The following is a 21,779-nucleotide window of genomic DNA, read 5'->3' on the forward strand; positions in this document are numbered from 1 at the left end:
ATAGACTTCCAAAATGTTCATGTGGATAGTCAATAGTGTGCAAACTAGTTTCTCATTTAATCAGACCCGTATTCTGATGAAAGCTGTGGCCTCTGTTGCAATATGCAGTAGCACCCTTGCTGTTAGCCAGCCTCTTAGGATTGTTATGGCCTGGAGTTAACTCATTTTAGTTGTAGAAAGTTATAGTTGTAGAGAGGTGGGTGCTGGCCTCTTCTCCCAAGTGGCAGGGGACAGGACAAGGGGGAATGGCCTCAAGCTCTTCCAGGGGAGGTTCAGACTGGATATCAGAAAAATTTTTTTCACAGAAAGGTTCATCAGGCACTGTAACAAGCTGCTCAGGGAGGTGGTTGAGTCACCATCCCTGAAGATATTTAAAAGACGGGTGGATGAGGTGCTCAGAGACATGGTTTAGTGGCAGATAGGAATGGTTGGACTTGATAATTGAAAAGATCTTTTCCAAGCTAGTGATACGATGATTCTATTTATGAACTAGCTTAAGTGTGCTAGCATATGCTGCTTGGAACATCCTTGAAAGGTATGTTAGCAATCAGGATGAAGTTGTCCTGTGGGTGTCAGGATTTTCAGCAGATTTTAGAGTTCAGAGATCTGTTATTATGGTCTCTTTTCTCTTCACGATATTTTATCTTTTAGCGAGATTTCTCAAGCTTTTTGTTAAGTGCAACAACATTAATAATAACTAGCTAAAATGATTGTTTATATGAGGGTCATGATTACTGCTGACACTAATATAAGCATTTTCAGGTGTTTATCAACACTGTATCAAGACCCTGAATGGTCACAGAAAGACCTTCAAGATGCAATCAGAAATGCTCAGAGTACCATGTCCAGCAGCAAGGCAGGGGCATTTTCCCCAGAACGGCTGAAATACTATTTCCAGGAGCTGAATGCAATGGAGATTAGTGGACGGAAAGTTTCCTTTACAGATTTGTGGGGCCTTATTGTGGAATATTTCCTACAACAGAAGGTAAAAGCGTTCACGTTTGGATGTGTACTGATGTTTGCCCTCCAGGTGGGCGCTCTACTCTCCTACTTGTTGGGTGTCGAAAAAACCCAACTACCCTCCAGCTTTGTGAGCTGTTTTGGAATAGTGTTGTTGGATAAACAACGGGGGTTTTTGTCTCTTTTTGCCCCAGGTTTCCTCGCAGCCTTCTTTGGTAAAGAGCTTTGAATTAGATCAGTGCTATAGAAAAACATAGTGTTTACTTGGAATGACTGTTGTTAAATTAAGGGCTTTTGTATTGGTTAGCTTAAGCCTAAGAAAGAATGATATTGGTTCGCAAAACAGTGTTACTGTGCAGTATTTACTATAACAACTGAAATAAGAAATCAGAGGGATAACTAGCTTATTAAGAACTAGCTTATTAAGAACTAGCTTATTAAGAACTAGCTTATTAATAACACCCAACATTCTAAACATGCAACTGCAGAAATACTCTGGCAAAAATCTAACCAGATGTGTGGACAGAGGGAGGAAAAAAAGAGTTTGTATTAGTAGTGTTGTTAGTCAGAAATGCTATGCAACGTCTTAATATTATCAAAGTATGGGTACAGAACTTATCTGACTTAAGTGTGCTTCTCTTTCTTTACTTGTGACCAGGAAGATCCATCAAAGCTGTCTGATCAGCAAGAAGCTGTGAAATGGGGCCAAAACCCCTATCCTATCTATGCAGCTGTCAATGTGAGACCCAATATTAGCAGTGGTGACTTTGCAGGTATGAACATGGCAAATTTATTTTTGTTTGCTAAAATCCATAAATTCCTTTGACCTATCCAGTTCCATGGGTAGTGAGTAGCTGACAACAGGGAACGTGGCTCAAGCTAGGAGTGCAAGAGGCAATAGGATACTGATTGGCAGTGTATTATCACAAATGTCTTCATCATGGCTGTAACAGAGGAACAAGATTCAGTTCTGCTGTTCATTCCACATACTTTGCTAGAAATTGCCTGAAGTTTTCAGGAGCTAAGAGGGAAGATTCTTACAATACATGAGTCTCTGTCTGAATGGGAGAACTGAAGTTCTTGGTGATTAGGTGACCTTCTTTCTTTTGTGTTCTCTGAGAACTTTTATGTAGGATTCATGTAAAATGATGATTGGCAACCTTGTAGCATGCATCATCGAAATTGTGATATTTAGCAGCCTGGATTCTTGCTGGTTATACAATTACAGTGAAAAATGAAGGTCAATCCTATTCCAGGTCACACAAATCTTTAAATACTGTGCAACAGGTGTGAATAGATACAATGAGACATGAACACGAATGCTTGCGACCAACTGTGTACCATTATGTGACTTTTTGGTTTGTGTTGTTCTGGAGGATTGTGTGTGTATGACAGTGAATTTGATTTGCAAATATCTGTGGATAACTCAAGCATGAGAGGGCATTTCAATAAACAGGCAATGAAGTCTGACGCAGTGGGTCAATTGAGGTTTCAAGTCAATACTTTAATAGTTGCTGAGAGATTGTAAGTAGTGTGAAGAAAGGCAAAGAAATGTGAACTAGCTTCCATTTGTTGTAGAAGAGAGAGCTATCAGGGTTTGAAGTGGAAGGAAAATAGGCAGGTTATTACTGCAGTAACAAAGTCACGATGGGATTTTTTTTTCCCCCAAAAGTTCGGAAGAAGGGAGGTTCTGTGAACAGAAATCAAATAAGTATTTTCACCCATGTTTACTCCGAAATGAGTAAATATCCTGTTGACTTGTTCTTAGAATGGTGTGAGTTTACTCCTTATGAAGTTGGATTTCGCAAATATGGAGCTTTTGTCCGAACAGAGAACTTTGACAGTGAGTTCTTCATGGGACGACTCATCCAGAAACGTCCAGAGCCTAGGATTTGTTTTCTACAGGGTATGATCTTATAGTAATGAATAAAATGGGTGGGATGGAAAGGAGCTACTCTACTTTAAAGACTCATCAACTTAAACCAGTGCCTTTTTGTCTCTCCTGAAGAATTTGAAGAGAAAGATATCAAAATTTTCTCCGAAGGTTTAGGTGTAGGTTCACAGTATTACAATCTGATATCTTCAGTCTGTAAGAAGACAGTTAGGAGCTATCCATCAACAACTTCTGCTTTAGGCCTTCCCATTCTCTTGCCATCTTTCCCTTGCTGATAGAAGACCTTTCCTCTTGGAGAATTTTTTACATTATATTACTGTTAGAATTTGTCACATGATTAACTCAAAGGTTTAAACTCAAACATCAACTGTTACAGTAGTAGAGATCAAGTGACAGCCCACCCCCATGACAAATGGCTTTTGATAACACTGGGAAAAGCCTTTTGAGTACTACATTTTTCAATATTTCTCTTACAGGAATGTGGGGCAGTGCCTTTGCTGCAAGCTTGGATGATATCTGTCTCAAGGTGGTTGGTATAGGACTAGGCTTTCTAGATTCTTTCAAAGATGTTATCAAAGTTGTGGGTAAGAACGTACATTAAAACAGTAAGATTTTTCAAAAGATTCCTGGTATTGGGATGATCATACAAATAATATGACTCAAATATGCTGTGTGTAATTTTCAAGATTAGCATAAAGGATGGATTTTGACAGATCTCTCTACTGTATATTATTCCCATCCTTCACACATATGGCGAAGAGAGTAATTATAATTTTTCAGTATTCCTTCTCTTCCTCCTTTTTAAAAAAAATCTATATCTGAATCACTATAAATTTGGGCTTGTTCTGGGAGCTGTCTTAAATGCATATTGCAGTGCAGGGGGTCTTAATCATGAGAAGAGGAAGAATAGAAGCTGGAATCTTAAGCAGGATGTGGAAAATAAGTTTTCAGTTCCCTCAGCCTGATTTTTGCAAGCTGGGATAAACTGGTTGCATGTTTGTGTTGTTCTCCATTTTTACGATGCCTCTCTAGCAGTGGAAAGGAAGTATATTAAAGGCTGAGAGGTGCTCAGGTGGATAGGTATAACTCTACAAGTAGTAAGTAAGTGGTAGTAAGTACTGGAGGGAGATGTTTATTGTGTGGATGACTTGTTCTATGTGATGACAGTGGTCATCGCTAGGTTATGAGAATTTCTTTGTGTGTCTTTAAAATGAATATGGGCAATGATTTATGAATAATGCTGTTCCTTTAAACAGGGCAGGTAAATTATCCAACTATAGAATATGCAGTTCATTTAAATTTCATTACAGTACTCTTTATTAGAGGACAGAATTTTAAAAATTTTTTATTAGAGGACAAATTCAGCCTTAAGACAACTGGTTAAATAATAAAAAATACTGGAGCTGGACAAGCATTGTCTATGTATTCTGCATCCTTTTGTGGCTTCTGCAGATGACTGCCGAAGATTCCATTTCCGAGATCCTACACGACTGAAGACTCGTTTGGTTATACCTGGGGGCCCTTTGTTACAAATTTTTCAGGATTTCTTCAAGTCCCGGGTCACATGTGGAGAAACCTTCAACTTCATGAAGGGATTGTATCTTCATAAAGATTATGTTAACATCAAGAAATTTGTTGCTTGGAGAGGTAAATGAGTCTATGTGTATCTGGGATATAGAAGTGTGTTAATTTTCTATAACAGTTGAACTTGTTCACTTAAGTGAGCTTGACTTCGTACCACTGAAGACCGCTAAAGTCAGGGGACTTAATTCTTCTTACAAAAAAGTTGATCTACTGTGTATGTTCTGTCATATAAGGCATGTTCCTCACCGGTCTTTACAGATCAGTCTTAGGTGAATGTTTATATTGAAATGTCTTTTTATTTCTTATAGCCCAAACATAAGCTTTGTTTGTTGCTTGTACCACAAGGTGTATAATGAATCATTATAGTTACTTGTGCTACTTGGAGTGTCTTCCAGGCACTCATCTGGATGCGTTTCCCAACCAGCTGACCCCTATGGAAGAGAGCTTATACTTAGTGGATGGTGGCTTTTCTATCAACTCTCCCTTTCCTTTGGTGCTTCAGCCGGAGAGGGATGTGGATGTCATCTTGTCATTCAATTTTTCCTGGGAAGCTCCATTTGAGGTGAGAGATGCAGCTGAGTATTATTACATAAGGATAAAGCACAGAATCATATTCACATGACAGTACATTAGCTGATGTTGAATACAAACACTAATGAAAGAGGACATTAAAATAAATCCTTACCTCTTTCAACTATTATTGTACTATGCATTTTACTGTGAGTGTCATGAAGAAATGGAAAGTGACAACTATAATAAGATTAAAAACTTTTCAGAAGCCTAAATAGATTGCTACCCAATATAAGAGTATTTGCTTAGCTCATACGATCCTTGTTAATTAGATGCAGGCTTCTAATGGAAGAGTGGCTCTTGGTGATTCTCTTCATGCAGCCAAGTTATTTCCTGTATACATAAGTGCTTATTTTTAAGTGCGGAAAAGTCAAGGTGAATATATTTAGAGTAACAAAAGCTAAAAAGCTTCAGCTGCAAACTGTTCATGTTATGTAGCAGTTCTTGTTTCTGCTCTTCATTATTCTGTATCACCAACCATAAAAATTGTTTCTTCCATTTAGAAGGTGGATTTCTATCATTCTTTATTTTTTGGGAAAGTTGCTCTCTCTTTGAGAACTGGAGTTGGATCATCTTAGAGGTGTGGCTGATATTCTCTTGAAATTGTTTTTGGTCTTTGACAACAGGTTTTAGAGCTGACTCAAAAATACTGTGAGGAGCGGGAAATTCCTTTTCCAAAAATCAAATTAAGTGAGGAAGATGAAAAGAAGCCGAAAGAGTGTTACTTGTTTGTAGATTATAATAATCCAAAGGCTCCAATTGTGCTCCATTTCCCACTGGTGAATGACACTTTCCAGAAATACAAAGCTCCAGGTAAGGGAGCTGTGTCTCAAATAGCTATTTTTACAATCCTTTGGATGAGTTGACAGGGAAAATTCAGTGGGCACTGTGTGTCCCTCCTTTCTTTCTTCATAGTATTACTCTGTAATTACTAAATTGCTCTTTTCATTTAAGGTGGAATCAGCTTCCACTGTTTTTTTGGAAGGGAGAATAAGAAGAGATGCTAAAAAGCAAAAAAAAAAAAAAAACCAAGAAAAAAAAAGTTGAAAGGCTGAAAGAATCAACATTAAGCAAGATATTTTTTTCTTTCTGAACCTTTCTGCCATAATATCTGATTTTGTTACTTCCAGTTATTCTGAATATATAGGAAAGCACTATAATTCAGATTAAGTACTAAGTTAAATTTTTTATTGGATATGAATAAACCACTAAATTGCAAAGTGTTGGTGACCAACATAGATGTCAGATCACGTAACTCAGTGCTAAGTGGTGTGTGCTTTTGGTTAAGTGAAAAATGATATTTGCTTCATTTAATGGGATTAATAGAGACTGTAAGGCCCACCTTAGTCTGTCAAACAAGTGCACTGGGACGAGAGAGTCCTTTAGGAAGAGACAGACAAAATTCCATGTCCTATTTCACCCATGGTGGGAGAACACAACATCCTGAGGAAAACCTTTGGAATACATAGGAAAGAATGTGCAGGACTGCTGCAGGCAAGGGAAATGTAAGGCACTCTATTAATGCTATCCATTTTAATACTAAAATGACTACCAGGCTCTGGCTGCATTTCCTCATAAATGATATAGGCTTTCAAGGTGTTTAATTTGAATATGGCTCATGGATACCTTAAACAATATATTGCAATGAAATTGTATTTTAGTCTTGTATCTTGGAGTCTAGTGGAAGTAGAAAGAGGGATAATACTTTACCTTCAGCTTCTAAGCATTTTGGATCCTGAGTTTTTGGGGAAAAAGTTAAAGTTCAATGGAATTATCTGTGATTATCCTACTTGCAGAATCCAGCTAAAATGAGTCTACTGCAACTGTTTTTTATGTGTGTGTGTGTTTGTTTTTTTTCTTTTCTCCTTGCTGCAGGAGTTAAACGTGAGTCAGAAGAAGAGAAATCCTTTGGTGACTTCGTCATTGAGTCAAAAGATTCTCCTTACCGTACATTAAATTTCACCTTTGAGCCATATGATTTCAACAGGCTAGTGGAAGTGAATCGCTACAATGTTCTGAACAACAAGGACACTCTCTTCAAAACCCTGAATTTGGCTCTGCAAAGGAGAAAGATGAGCAAAGTCTTTAATATGTCCAATACGTGAGCAGCTTCCATAGCTGAGGATACAGACAGGCTGCAGTGCATAAAAGCCACGTGATTCCAGACAGAATACTGAAAACTAATAGCTGGAAACTGTCATCTTGGGAAGGGAGTAGCACATGTGGCACTGAAAATTTGTTCCAGATAACATATGGTCTTACAAAAACCCAGTGGGTGTACAGTATAATATGGATGTTGCTTTGTTGTGTGACGAAGAGTAGGGAATTACCTACCCACTATCCCGTCTTACAGTGGCTGTTGCCAGATGGCTAAGAAGGTCCATTCAAACAGTTCAAGCATTTGGAGAATATGTTCCAAACTCTGCCCAGTGAAGCACCTCTTTTTGTGAAAGTTGCGGCAGTGCTCAAGGGAAAACTAACTTCTTATATACCTTTATCTCTCTTGCTTTTTGAACCTCCCGCATGAACTTTTACAGTTTACATCAGTTGGCAATGAACTCCACAGATTGTAACTATGCACTGAGAGAGGAAATGTGTCCTTTAGCTTTCAACTTGCTCCTGGCTGATGGCCATGTTCTTTCAAGACTGAACAGTCCTTAACTGCTTTACATTTTTGCCATCCATCGTTTCAAAGATCTCTGTGGTATTCCTTCCTGCCCCTCTCAAGAATTATAATGGCTTTTAGTCTTCCAGAAATTCTATATAGAATAGTACCTTACTTCGGTAACCATTTGTTTTCAAGGAAATAATAGTTCTCTTTTTTATATTTAACAAAGACACATCATGGGCTTGTGTTGCTTCTTCCTGCAGTTTGTTCACAACAAGCTGATGAACCTTTAAAAGTGCTATAAATCTCTTTCTCTTTCTGTGTAATAGGAAGGAAGGCTCCTTTGAAGAGTCTGAATTAGATATTTTTTTAACTTACACTTGGGCTTACAATTCAGTTCAAGGAATATCTGTGTGTGTCTGAGTGTTTTTCAAGCATCAGTTTTCAGCATACACACACCTTATATGAATGTGAATGAATAAAATAATGTCAGTTGCTGCCATACTGTGTGATGGAATTCACTTCACTGTGCAGAAAGCTCAGAGAAAAGTACTGAATTATGCAGCTGGAAAATATCTGATACAAAAGGGTGGCAAGCAAACACTGTTTACTTTTGTGACTTTTACACTGAGCTGAACGTATTTCTGTATTTGAAAATTAGAGACAGAAACTTTGTCTTTTCTGAAATTATGTGAAAGTTTATAAATGGGTATGGTGCTTGTATTTTTAATGTGATTCTCTCTTAATAAATATTAATCTCGCTGATATGCTTTTACAAATTTTCTTATAAATGCTTGTTTTGATATCTTTTCCCTTATGCTGATAAAAAAAAAGCAAAGGAGTCAAAGTAATACTATTTTTTATATTTTCTTTTATTATATCAGGATTGCAACAGTGGAAAAGTGATTTACCAAGTCCCTCTTGGAGTGGTGCTTGGACAATATAAAGTAATCTCTTCGTTGTGAGACTTGTCTTTGAGGAACTGTGGCTCAAAACTGAATTATTTAGATGCATTTCAAACAGTGACTTCATCTGGGTGATTAAATTTCCTTGATATCTGGAAGAGGGGGTATCCTTTATGTCCTTAGCACTTACTAACTGAAGCTGAAACAAGAGAAACGGCAACATCAGGACAAACAGGAAAGCCGAGGAGGAGTTCCTTATCAGGGAGTGCAGTGCAGAGGGAGAGTGGTATTAAGCTGAAAGAGGGTAGGATTTAGATTAGATATTGGGAAGAAATTTTTTACTGTGTGGCACTGGAACAGATTGTCTAGAGAAGTTGTGGATGCCCATCCCTGGAGGTGGTCAATGGCAGGCTGAATGAGGCTTTGAGCAACCTGATCTAGATGAAGGTGTCCCTGCCTGTGGCACAGGGGTTGGAGCTAGACAATGTTTAAGGTCCCTTCCAACTTAAACCACCCCATGATTCTACTATTAATGTTACCATTTTTCTTTGTAATTGGTGCCACAGATCTACCTGTGTTGTAGGGCTTGGGTATCCCTCGTATTTGCTAAGTGACTTTTGTACATTTTTCCATATAAGTTTCATGTATTCTTGTCTCAGCTGCCTTTCAGCTTGCAACCGTGCCTTTCTTTTGAATGTTTATTTATAGCAGGATAACAGTTTCCTTTGTTTCTCCTGAGCTGTTCTTTTTCTTTTCTGATGTGAATCTAACTTGAACAGCGTGGTTTGATTTTTTTTTTTTTTCTTTTTTTGAGGTCTTTCCTAATTGGAGATGCTTGAACACCACGGGGATATGGGTATTTAGATACAGCATATAGATGGGAAGGTAGAATGCTTTTCTCCCAAAAGAGTATCTACTCAAGTCTGCTAGACACATACAATGGAGTCTTTTAAGGTACGGCTTCTCTGCAAGTCCTTCCACAGTTGTAAGGTTACTTTGTTGCAAGAAGATATGGGGCCCTAACTGTTAATTTTACTTTTCTAGACTAGTGCGTATGTAGCCACTTCATTTGAAACTCCATGTTGTGGCAGGAGAGTTGTCCACAGGTCTGTGTGCTCTCTGTGTGACATATGTTTTTCAGTCTAGTTAAGATGCTGCTTTACCTGTAGGAGGAATGTGGTTTTTGTCCTGGCATTGAAATTCAGTCCTAGTTAATATGGAGAAATCAGCCTGGCGCCCCAAGTCACAGGAACATTCAGGAAAACTGGGCAGCCGGTAAGTTTGGTGTTGGTTGTAGTTGCATTGGTTTGTTGTGGTCTTTTTCTCGTTCCCCAAGTCTCAGGATTAGAGGTTCCAATGGGTTCCAGAGGAGTTCCAATGGGGGTAGGAGCCCTGAAAATGGGAGGAATGCACGAGCTTTTTATATCCTAGGAAGAACTCGCTTGGGTGCCCATATCTTACTCTTGCCACATGTTTTCAAGAGTAGGTATGCATGCAGGCTGCTTATTAGTTCAGAAACAAGATGTGTACAAAAATAGCCTACAGGCTAACCTGTCTTTCTAATATCTTGCTTATATTCCAAGGAAGGCCTGATTGCTAAAAACTGATTGTACTGAGCCAGAGTGCATTCAACTAATCATATATTTCTCATGATTCACGCCCTTTCCTGACACAAACTAGCTACACAGTGGTCTTTTCTGGTATCAAATGCTTGCTTATTTGCCAAGAGTGCTTAATAGCTCATCATATTAGTATTCAAAGGGGAATATCTCAAAACGTGAAATTTTTTGGTCTCTATTCCATGGTGTCCTGTATGACATGAACTACTTTGGAGCATTGTGGGATTTATTTCCCAAATATTCTTCTCTTGCTGGGATGTAGAACTTGAAGTGGTGTAGTCTTTACTACGTTGTAATTGTGCCTTTTGATTTGAGGCAGACAAAATTTATCCAGAGGTTCTGGGAAATGTTTTGTGGCCCTGCTTTGTGGTAATTTAGAGAAAGTGAAGTTCATGTGAGCTTTCTTGATTCTTCTGTTGCTGCCTGTACCTGGTGGATTTAATAAATCATACATGCCTTTCAGTCTTTTCTTATATATAATGCAGGCTTTATTGAAACACTTAGTCTTTCATAAAAAGCTTATCATATAAGAGTTTATATTCCACAATTAAATGTGTTTATATATGTACACAGACATATATATTGGAAGATTGCTGGATAATGGAGGAAAAATACACAAAAAGTATGTATTTTAAGAACGTAAGAATTCACTATTATTAGTGAATTAATAAGTGGTCTTGGTGAAAAGAACTTGGATCATTTAAGAAATATTTCATATTCTGCTCTAGAGAGAAAGTGTGAAGAGGCTTGGAACTGCTGTTTCCAATTATTGTCCCAAGAGTGCTACCAGAGCTATCATTTCTGTTTCTTTTATTCCTCCCCTTTTCTTTTCAGATTCCCCAAAAGAACAAATCTTGTGTGTAGCACTTGAGGATGATATGTGGCTGATGTTGGGCTGAAGCAATGCAAATACTGGGTAGTATTCAAAATTTCATTGATTTATTTTAATTCATGTGATAATACTGTTGCAGAAATGGGCACAGGATCCTGATCCTGACTGTTCCATGAGCTGCCTTTTCTGTCTTTCTTTCCTTTCTTTCAAATGTGCTACTCAAAATCTATTTAAACAACACTGGAGGGAATATCCAAGTCCTATAACTTGCAATGAGCCTGGATGATTGCACCTAGCTCCTAGTACACCTTGAAGGCAGGTGCAAGGTAGTTGTCCTTGCTCTGAGCCATTGTATGTAGTCTTGGCTCTTACTGATTTTTCTGATTGTTAGCTTTGAGTTCCCAGAAGCTACTGGGGCAGCTCCAAAGCATCAAGGAACTCCTAATATAAAACCCAACAAATTCAGTGTTCTAAAACTTGGCTGTATTACTACACTTGCTGTTATTCATGCTAAGACCTCAAGGTCCAGCTGAGTAAGGCTCTAGTGCAGACAGCGTCTGAGTCATGCACATCTTGGTTTGCAGACAAAAAGTATCTGTGAGTAGGACAGAGTCAGTTGTCAGAGCAGTAAGTAAAGACAAGAGATTTGCACCATCATATAGTTGTCAAAGAAATATTGATAGTACTCTGAGAATCTATTGAAAACATCAAAGCAAATGGAGAAACTGGGTACTAAGCAGTAACATTTTTTTTTTTCCCAGCACAGTTGTGTTTGCCCTGTGGCAGGATAACTTGAGTTATTCTTGTTTTTCATAAATGTTTGGAGTGAATGATCTCTAAGTGATAAGCTTTTAAATGCACCTAGATTTGTGCACGTAAGTAGTTTAACTTATATATAAGAAGTAACAGCTCTTCAGGATTCCTCTTTTCTCTCTCTTCCAGGTAAAAGACATTTGTGTAGACTTCTGTAAAATAATTTATTTCAAAAGTATGGCAAAAAAAAGAAAATAAAGTTTATATATATATATATAAAAATATACCTGTACATATATATAAATATATATAAATCCATCATAAACCTAGCAGAATACAGAAGGAAGTTAGTATCTTCAGATGTTTGGAGTACTGAAGTACTGCTTATTCTGTAGGAAATCACGTGTGCTGATTTGTAGTAAAATAAGGCTTGGCAGCCATTCCTAGGGTAATGAGTTTCTGAAGGGTAAGGGAGGTACAAAGAGATGATCCAATTAGAAATATTATGGGTTAGTCTATTTAGTTTATGGAATTTCTTCATACAGTCTTTACACAGGTGAAAAAACCAAAAATTTTGAAGGTGAAAAACTCTGGTTGTTATTGTTAGGAAGATTTGGAAGTCGTGCTAGTGAATTAAATTGACTCACATTTAAGTTGCAATCACCTCGCTTTTCAATCCCTACAGCAGAATCACTTTAAAAACAGTTACAAAAAAAACTTTTGGTTTTGATTTGAACTAAGCAAATTAAAGCTGGTGCTTCAGACTTTTAACAACCTGATCTTTCAACTACGATCACCCTTAAAAAAAGAGCGTACTGCCTGCACCTGCAAGAGCACCTACTCATATAAATTGGTATTAGAGATAAGATAGCCTTCCTTTTGTGAGGTTGCTAGACTGCCATGAACAAAGTCCTGTTTACATTCACAAAAATACGGGTTTCTTTTCCTCCACAGATGATAAACAAGTTATGATCTAAGTAGCTGATAAGCTTCTCTAGCTGTAGCTTCTTTTCAACTCTACTGCTTAGCAAACAATATTTTGTAGCTCATTGTGCTCTGTGTTGGTGCTGCTTTGTAATAGTGAATTCTTATGTTTTTAAAATACAAGACTTATATTTTTATATTAAAAATTCTGTTGTGGATTTTTGACAGCTGAAATAGCAGAGAACCAGTGTAAAATGGCTAATGGGATATCATATGCTATTAAGAAAACAGTGACTTCATATGAAAATAACTGCTTGTTTGTCTTCCTTTTCAGTGTCAAAGGCAAACTGCTTTGTGGCAGGTTTTACTGTAACTGCAGTAACTCAAAGTGGAATTAAACATAAAATGCAAGCACAACAATGCCGTGAAAGTAAAATTTATGCTGATATGTTAGGTTGCTCAGGGCAGCACTGGATAAGCAGCAGAGCAGGGAGAAAAGGGAGCAGAATCTTGTTATAAGGGCTAGCAGAGAGGGTAGATCTCTGGTGGGCTGCTTTTGTGCGTGTTTAAGTCAGCTCTGTGGAGCACAAGTGTTAGAAAAGGGCTCAGAGTTCTAGGAGAATCATTGCCTGGGAAAATATTGGAGCAGGTAAGGGAAGGTATTGTTCCCTTAAGGCTGCTGTATTTTGGAGCAAGGTGTTTGAAGAAATTTTTATAGCTCTCTGAGGAATACGTTTACAAGCCAAACAATGTTAATTTTGTTGAACTTTACCTCTTTCTAGTTCTGTGCAGTATCTTTACGGTATTATTAAGTCTAATAGGTAAGAGAGATGTCTGGAATCACTCACACAAATCTTAAACCAAGGCAGAAGTGATAATATCTTTGTTGCTTTTGATGTGGTAAATATTACACCAGGGCAGACTTTCAATCACATATTTGTGCTCAGTTGCCAGGTGAGACAATTTACTGAACACCTCAAAAGGGAAAAAGAGGTACAAGAAGCAATGTCTAATCAGAACGTGATATTAACATATCATGGCTTTGGAAAAGGCAATGAGATCCAGAGGTGTTGGAGATTCAAACATTTCCAGTGGAAAGAGAGAAATTCTAATACCATTGAACAAAATTCCTGCTAAGGTCTCTTGTAGAACAATGCGGATTGACTGGTCACCTGTGTTTGAGGAAAATGAACTTGTAACAGATGCATGGATAAGGAAGTATGGGAAAGGGAAAACCTGTCAGATGACTGTAGGTGAATTTGCTTGTCACAGCAACAACTGAGAATGGATCTGTCTGTTCTTTATGAAAGCAACCTAGAGAAGGCAGGTAAAGCTAGAAGGCCAATGTCAGTGTGAGAACCAATATGTTAAGGAATAAAATTGGGCTGAAGACAAAAGAGTTTTGTGGGCATCTATGAAAGACTCAAAAATGATTAGGCTAACTTACTGGTAGACATCTAAAATAGAGGCTGATGAACTCATGTAACAAATGATTTATACAAAAGTATGTCAACGTTATTAAGCTGTAGTCCATTGTTGCCTGTCTTCTGGGTTTGTGATCAGAGTGCAACAACTGTTAGGAGGAGAAATGCTGATGTCCCTACACTCTATATTAACAAAGGTAACCTGTAATTGTTTTCTCCTTAAAATAAAAACTACTGCAGGAACTGAAGCCCAATTGCCCAACATGGGTTTTCAGGGGAAAGAAAAATCCATGCTCAGTGGTTATATATGCCTAGAGACCTGGAGGATGAGATTTTACTCACACTAGTCTTAAGCCTTCCTGTATAATATTGTGCTTTTAGGAAGTGAGATATTTAATCTCACCAGTTTCTTTGTAACCTTCCCTCTAGCGGTATACATACCAGGGTTTTTAGCTTACATTGGCCGAGGCTGGCTGTGAAGTGAAGTTGATGGAAGCCTGAACATTGGCTCAGGCTTCTGCAGCTGTAATGGCTTTTAGACATAAATCCCTCACACTGGCAGAGATAATGATGTTTTACTTCAGGACAAGTTTCTACTTGCTACAGGGTTTGTTCAGGAATAAAAAAGAATGTTTATGTTTCTACATCAGCTGTGCTGTAACACAGAATTTCAGTCAGAGCTTGTTGCTCCTGCTACATTTAGCTGCATGCCAGTATGGCAAATAGGACACTACAGGCTTTCAGGCAGCTCGAGGACAGTACTTGCTCTCTTTCCAGTCGCCAACTTACTCCTAAATAAGAACCCCAGCTGTGATAATTTGGTGTATAAACTCCTCCTGCAGCACAGTGAGTCCTGAGAGAATTCATGCTGCATGTGAAGCACTAGCTGAGGGTAACCTCAGGAATGCTGTCTTTACAGATTGTCTGAGTGTGTATTTTTGGTGAAAGTATTGTGTTTTGAATTAAGGTGAGGAAACTGACTACTACCTTCTCACCTACTAGTACTCCAGGGCTGTTTCATTTTCCTTCCCACTTCCTCATTTGGAGGTAAGATACATTTGAGGGTAACATAGTGGGAACTAAGACATGGATGTAAATCAAATGACGTTTATGTCAGAAGTGGGTCTTCACCAACAGATGGGCAGGCCCAATATAAAGACATGTTTGAGCAGTTAATGTCTGGAAAATCCAATGGTCACTGAGGTTATGAACTATGTATTAAAGTGAACCATATATGTCTCTGAAGGGAAAGGAATAGAAATATAGGAGTTGGATGTGGAATTTTTCTTGGGAGAAAGGTGAGAAGCCTGCCAAGTATTGTTGAATTTCAATTTATTTATGACCTAATTTTTGGCAATTAATGATGGTACTTCTAAGGTTGCTTGCTATCCAAAGGAATGTGATCATGCATGTCCCTCTGCCGCTCCCTCATAAGTGTACAGATATAATTAAAGCACTGCTAAGAGGCATTGTGGGTCTTGTAGTCTAAGGAGCAGAGTATTGCACTTGAAAATGTCTCTTTACCTATCGCAGAATTTATATAAAATATATCTAATATTTCTTCCTCCGCTGCTGACTCTCCTGGTGAAACCGTAGCACGCCTCAGTGAAGTTGCACAAAAGCATGAGATTTCTCCTCTAAGCCATGAAAGCAGTCTTTGCTACACAAAGGAATATTGATAACTCTTTTCTCTGTGAACTCTATCTTCTGTCTGTGGAGTTCCCAAAGATCAAACTGGCAGCTGGGGGCAGATTGCAGCAACAGTCTTGAACCTCACTTCTGTTGACCCATCATTTTCACAGCACAAATGCCCCCAGCTATGGCCATCACTACCGGTGTTTTCATGATGATGAACAAAACTCTCTTGAAAGGCACCGAATTGTACGGTCTGTACTTCAACAGCTGCATACCTGCATGGTCTTTCATACACATCACAATTTTCAAATGCATTAAAGTGAGATAGTGCCCTCTCACATGACACTGCAGTGACTTTCCACCAGATCCTCAACAAGGCAACAGTTTCTGTATTTATAATCCTAAAGTATCATCAGACAAGGCCTTGAGCTACAGGAACATTAAATTCATTAGCCTGTTGCAAGAGTAGGCTGTGGTATTTAGTTGACATGCCATAAAATAGTATTTACTACTATCCTATTTCCTGCAAATGTCTGAGAAAACCTCTCTGAAATGAACTGTATCTGACAGAAGTACCTTTCAGTTTCAGGACAAAATATATCAGAATTGGGGTTAGAAATACAGGACAGACCTGAGAAACATTCTGTTAGTAACTATAAGCTTTGTGAATTATTAACTACAAGCTTTGCCATATACGTTATTTTCCTTGCTGTAGTTTTGCGGGTGTGTAATCATTCCTGTGATTTTAACTTTTGCACTTTTATCTACAATTGCAATTAACATCTGCAGTGCTGTTGGTATGTGTGGTTTTGTGGTGGTTTTTGTTGTTGTTGGGTTTGTCTGTTTTGTTTTTTTTCTTTGAACTGGTTATAGAGTGGCTGACCATCACAATTGAGTCAGTTCAGGTCTGCTAAGAGTTGTATAATGTCCTACAGACCAGAAATTGTGAAGAGAATTCCATAGAGACTATGATTCATGCCTCATGTAGTTTCAACTAAGGGTGTCAATGTAAATATCAGGCTGAGTTTACCTTAAGGGTAAACATGTAGATCTGCAAAGCTCAATTAACTAGGTGTGATAACTCAGAAGAGAATAAAAGCTGCTCAGAAAACTATGGATGAAAATTCAAATCTTTTTCTCCTAAAAAACCCCAAGTCCTGTGATGTCATGGGTGACTAAATTTTACATGCAACCTTCAGCTTTAAAACAAACAAAAAAATACCATTACATAACCCTAGTGGGGTAATTAAAATACCCTTATAAAAGGCTAATTACAGTTACTGGTCCTGCCAAACCTGACCAGCAGAAACATTTCCTTTTGTTTTGTAACAAGCAGAAATTAAAGTAGGTTTCTGCAACATTGCTGTGAGGTTATCAGTCTCCATACTTTTGCAATACATTCTTTTCCATCTCACATGGCAAGGGTCTCCATTGTGAGGTGGCTATACCCATCTAAACATAAACTGTAATGGAACTATCATGATCATAGCATTGTTATGCCCTTGTCAGAGTTAGTAGACTCACTGCGGGCATACTAATGTTTTAAATATAGGGTATGGGGATATTTTTCCTTTAGCATTCCACCACGCTGTCAGTCATTAAACAGCAGAGCAATGGAGCTCCCCTGCTGCTGAGATTATTTCCCAGTCACTAGGGATGTTGCGGTTTATTTTTTTATTTTTTTTCTCTGCTGGCAAATCAGGGAAGTTGAAAAGCAGAGCTGGAATTGAGAGGCTTGGCAGGGGAGTAGCTTCAGAGTGGATGAGACTGGATTTTACCAGTGCTTCATTAATGCTCTGTCTGCAGAAGTTAGCGTTTGTGTTTTGTAATAAGGTGTTCTAGAATATGACAGTTGGACAGCTGCATCCATTACTCCATTGTGAAATGCAGCAAGTTTAAGCGTGTTCTATCTGCAGATTTCACCTTGGCCTTTCCTGTGGACTCGTTACTGCAATATGCATAATGATACATATGTTGCTTTAAGGAAAACATTACACCATATATTCATTTAAAATGCATCAATAGTGTTAAAGCAGTGTGTTGGGAAGAAATGAAGGGAAAAAAATCAGAGAAACATGTATTCTGCAGAGGTCCCTGTCCTGTAGAGTTCACATTACACACCAGGAAATGGAAGTCAGCTCCATTCAATCAGTAGTTTACAGTTTGCTGCGCATTTTCTATCCTACTGCCATGGGATATGTATTCTTTGGTCAGGTGTTGAAGGCAAAATCAACTACCTTTCTACTTAAATGTCAGAGAATCAGATATCGGCTGCTGATTGAAATGTAATTAATTTGCAGGTATAATTGTATTTTTATTTCATTGATGTGTTGAATTTGAAGGGTATGTGTTTTCAATAACAGGACTGCTTTGGTATTTTTAGTTTTGTATCTGTGTGAGTCAGTACTTGTATTTAGAAGAAGCACTGGGAAGTGCAGTTGTCATTTAAAACAAATTCTTCAGCATTTGACCTTCACTCAACATCATCCTTGAAACACTGCTTTCTGTTTGGAGATCTGACACTTCTGCTTGTCCAGAGTATGTAAACACTGCATTCTCCTTCAGTTTTGTAAAGTATTTGGGAATCAAAAAGTGGAAGTTTCCTTTGTCCAAAAATTCTTTAAAAAAAAAAAAAGTAGAAAATTAATGAGAGGTGTTTAAGGCACGGGTGGACGAGGTGCTAAGGGGCATGGTTTAGTGTTTGATAGGAATGGTTGGACTCGATGATCCGGTGGGTCTCTTCCAACCTGGTTATTCTATGATTCTATGTCACAGTGTGACTTCATTAAGGAAATTGTTTGAGCTGCAGCTGAGATGTGATAATGCTTTAACAAATGAAGAAAACTAGCAATTTTGAAACTGGATGAACTCATTAGTCTAATCTACCACTCTCTAAATTACACAGAAAGTGCAAATTGTCATTATCTGTTATGATCACATAGGAATTTATGAATATACTAAATAATAATTATTGCTCAGTGTAATCATGGGGAAAAACACTGTCATTTTTTAAAAATTCTCCATGGCTTTTGCTTTGTTTGCAAGAGAGAACTGCAGGACCACCTGAGTGTTTATCTTAATATCTGAATTTTTCTTCTGTCCTCCTTTTATGGCATCTGTTCCACTGTGGTAAAATTTAAAGTGCTCTAATAACTCAAAACCTCTCTTTTACTCTAAGGAATCATTCTAGGATGGGGTACAAGGACAGTGATGGAGACAAGATGTCCATGGCTTCTCATATCTGGAGGGCTGAAATATCTCTCGCTCTGTTGAGGTAGGTACAGACTAGTCTGAATACCGTGCTAGCAAATGTCTGCTTTCCTGACTGGCTGCTGGACTTGCTCTGTGACATCCCTAGAAAACAAACTCTGCCTTGTTGATGCTGTTTTTCATCAACACATGTTACCCACTGCTCCTGAAGAAGGAGAGAAGCATGAGCATCTTCTTGACCTTTTGATGACTAGTTGAGCACAGCTTTTGAGGTTATTCTTTGAAAAATATCTTTCCACTAAGCAGCCATTTTATAAAACATTGTCTGTAACACTCACAAGCAGAGGTGCTGTCAAGACTACACAACCATTTTGAAGCCTGAAACTTTGCTAATAGCACTGTTTTCTCCCTTTTGAAGGAGCAGAGCACAGTTCTGCAGGTGTGGGCAGAAGGAACTGTACCTCTCACTGGCTGCTGCTCTCTTGTTTAAGTAGATGAATATGATGCACTGTAAGGATGATTTTCATAAACTGCTTCTTATAAGTAACTAAACTACCATATCCAGAATAACAGCCCAGATTGTGCATGATTTATTAATGGCCTTTAAATGGAATAAATCTAGCAATAATTGAAATCAGTACTTGAATATTCCTGACTGGTATATTTTCTTCATTCTGTCTCTAAAACAGCAGGGTTTGGGGGATATGATGTCATTTCGCTCCAGATGTGAATAAAAAAACTTCCTCAATTTAAAATCATATTTTTCTCTATTTCACTTTTGGATATCTAAATTGGACTTTAAGCCAAAACATTATTGACGCTTACCATGTCAGGGCAGTTGTATTTTCTTTAGATATGTCATATAGATATTATCTGGATTACTCTAACTGCTGTCATCTGGAGAAATCTTCAGTCTTAGGGAGCACCTCAAGTCAAATAGATATCCTGACTCTTCAAGTGTATCAAGTTAAGACACGCTTCAGTCTTGAGGTCTGTCTCTGCTTGAGTGTGAAGTATTCCATGGTAGCTGTTGCTCTAAGACTGGCTGGGCATAACTCTGCTTGTGAGAGATGGTGAGTGATTGACTTTGCACCAGTTGTTTCTTTTCCTCTTTCCTTCACTTATTAAGCTGGTTTCATTTCAACCCAAGACTTTACTTCATGTTGCTTTTTGTACCTTCTCACCTGTACTGCTGCTGGGGGGAGAGGGAATAAGCGGTCGTGACTCCGTTGGCTGGAGTCAACCCACCCATATAGCTACGTTGATGCATCCCTCTTGTTTCCTTCATTTATTTGTAAGTCAGAGAAGAGCAACAAACACAGAGAGACCAGGTTAGGCTTTGCCTTACGCTTTATTTTCTTGGGGATTTATCTACAGCAGTCTAAATATTCCAAGCCCTAATTCCCTCTGCTTGAGGCACTGTGACACTCCCTTAAAAACCACGGTGGTGCTTAAGAATCAGGCCTGCCTGCTTACTGCTGCTAGATTCATAGATTTGCTTGCAAGGTCAGCTGACTAAAGATCCCAACCGGTCTAACATCTATAGAATCATTTTGGTTGGAAAAGACCTTCAAGATCATCAGGTTCAACCATAAACCTTACACTGCCAAGTCTACCACTAATGCTTGTCCCTAAGTGTTTTTAAATACCTTCAGGGATGGTCGTTCAACCACTTCCCTTGACAGCCTTTTCCAATGCTTGATAATACATTTGGTGAATGAATTTTTCATAACCTCCAATCTAAACCTCCCTGACACAACTTGAGGCCATTTTCTATCATCCTATCGCTTCTTACTTCAGAGAAAAGACCAACACTCACCTTTCTACAACCTCCTTTCACGTAGTTGTAGAGACCAATAAGGTCTCCCCTCAGCCTCCTTTTATCCAGACTAAACCACCCCAGTTCCCTCAGCTGCTCCTCAGAAGACTTGCTCTCCAGATCCTTCACCAACTTTGTTGCCTTTGTCTGGACACACCCCAGCAGCTCAATGTCTTTCCTGTACTGAACATGGCATTCAAGGTGCGGCCTTACTAGTGCAGAGTACAGGGGGACAATCACTTCCCTACTTCTGTGGGCCACACCATTTCTGATAGAAGCCGAAATGCTACTGGCCTTCTTGGCTACCTGGACACACAGCTGGCCATGCATAAATAAGTGTCCAGATAAAGTATATGAATAGCTATGTCATTGTTAGCTTTTAAAAATATTTAATTGATGCTGTTGCTGCACATCTACTAGTCCCCCTCCTTTGCTCTGCTGTGTACAAATGCTTTTCAAAATTAAAATGGGGGAGGGAAGCAAGGTTCTACCTGTAGGTGAAGAACTAAAATGGCAGAGTGCTATAGGATGATGATCATAGTCACTGGTGAGAGTCAGGCACTTCCAAAAAGTGGTTCAGCCCTTAGGGGCTACCAGAGAACATTTTAGCCCATTTCTTTTAATTAGCTAGTGATAATCTCAGATGCAATTACAAAATCATACTCAGCACTTACTTCTGTCCTCTTATATCTTAGTAGGTAAAAACCCACTGCTGTAATCAAATAATTAACAAAAGTGAATGTCAATAAAGAACACACACTGAAGATGTCTTGGGGTCTTTTCTTCATTTGCTTTAGGAGCCTGATAAATTCCATCACCCAGAGCCTGTTACTCCACAAGCACAATAGCATGCTTAACTGGTGGTGTAGATTCCATTTAAGAGCCTGTAGTGTGGGACTGCCCTGTCTCCTATGCATTAGTTATAAATAGGTGCTGTCTTCTGATCTCAGCTTTGTGTCTGAGCTGGAGATACAGGTAGATGCTGGGTGCTGTGACTTAGCGTTCCCTTAGCAGTGAATGGGATGACTCCAGTAGCGCTTTT

General features: G+C 38.6%; 1 protein-coding gene across 3 annotated transcripts in view; it reads left to right on the forward strand.

Annotated features, from left to right (window-relative positions):
- Positions 1–8,478, forward strand: part of PLA2G4F (phospholipase A2 group IVF) — a 30,730-nt gene extending 22,252 nt beyond the window's left edge. The window contains exons 14-21 of one of the 3 annotated variants that reach the window (XM_069858036.1): positions 763–985; positions 1,619–1,733; positions 2,729–2,866; positions 3,331–3,438; positions 4,307–4,501; positions 4,834–5,000; positions 5,635–5,821; positions 6,884–8,478. In XM_069858036.1, the coding sequence (XP_069714137.1) occupies positions 763–985; positions 1,619–1,733; positions 2,729–2,866; positions 3,331–3,438; positions 4,307–4,501; positions 4,834–5,000; positions 5,635–5,821; positions 6,884–7,113 (1,363 nt within the window). In that variant the 3' untranslated portion in view covers positions 7,114–8,478. Of the gene's footprint in view, positions 1–762; positions 986–1,618; positions 1,734–2,728; positions 2,867–3,330; positions 3,439–4,306; positions 4,502–4,823; positions 5,001–5,634; positions 5,822–6,883 lie in introns of those variants that run through there. The other 2 variants (XM_069858037.1, XM_069858038.1) reach the window with 2 other exon arrangements.
- The last annotated feature ends 13,301 nt before the right edge of the window (positions 8,479–21,779 follow it).

Source organism: Phaenicophaeus curvirostris, chromosome 5 (assembly GCF_032191515.1).
Source record: "Phaenicophaeus curvirostris isolate KB17595 chromosome 5, BPBGC_Pcur_1.0, whole genome shotgun sequence".
In the NCBI taxonomy this organism is placed as follows: domain Eukaryota; kingdom Metazoa; phylum Chordata; class Aves; order Cuculiformes; family Cuculidae; genus Phaenicophaeus; species Phaenicophaeus curvirostris.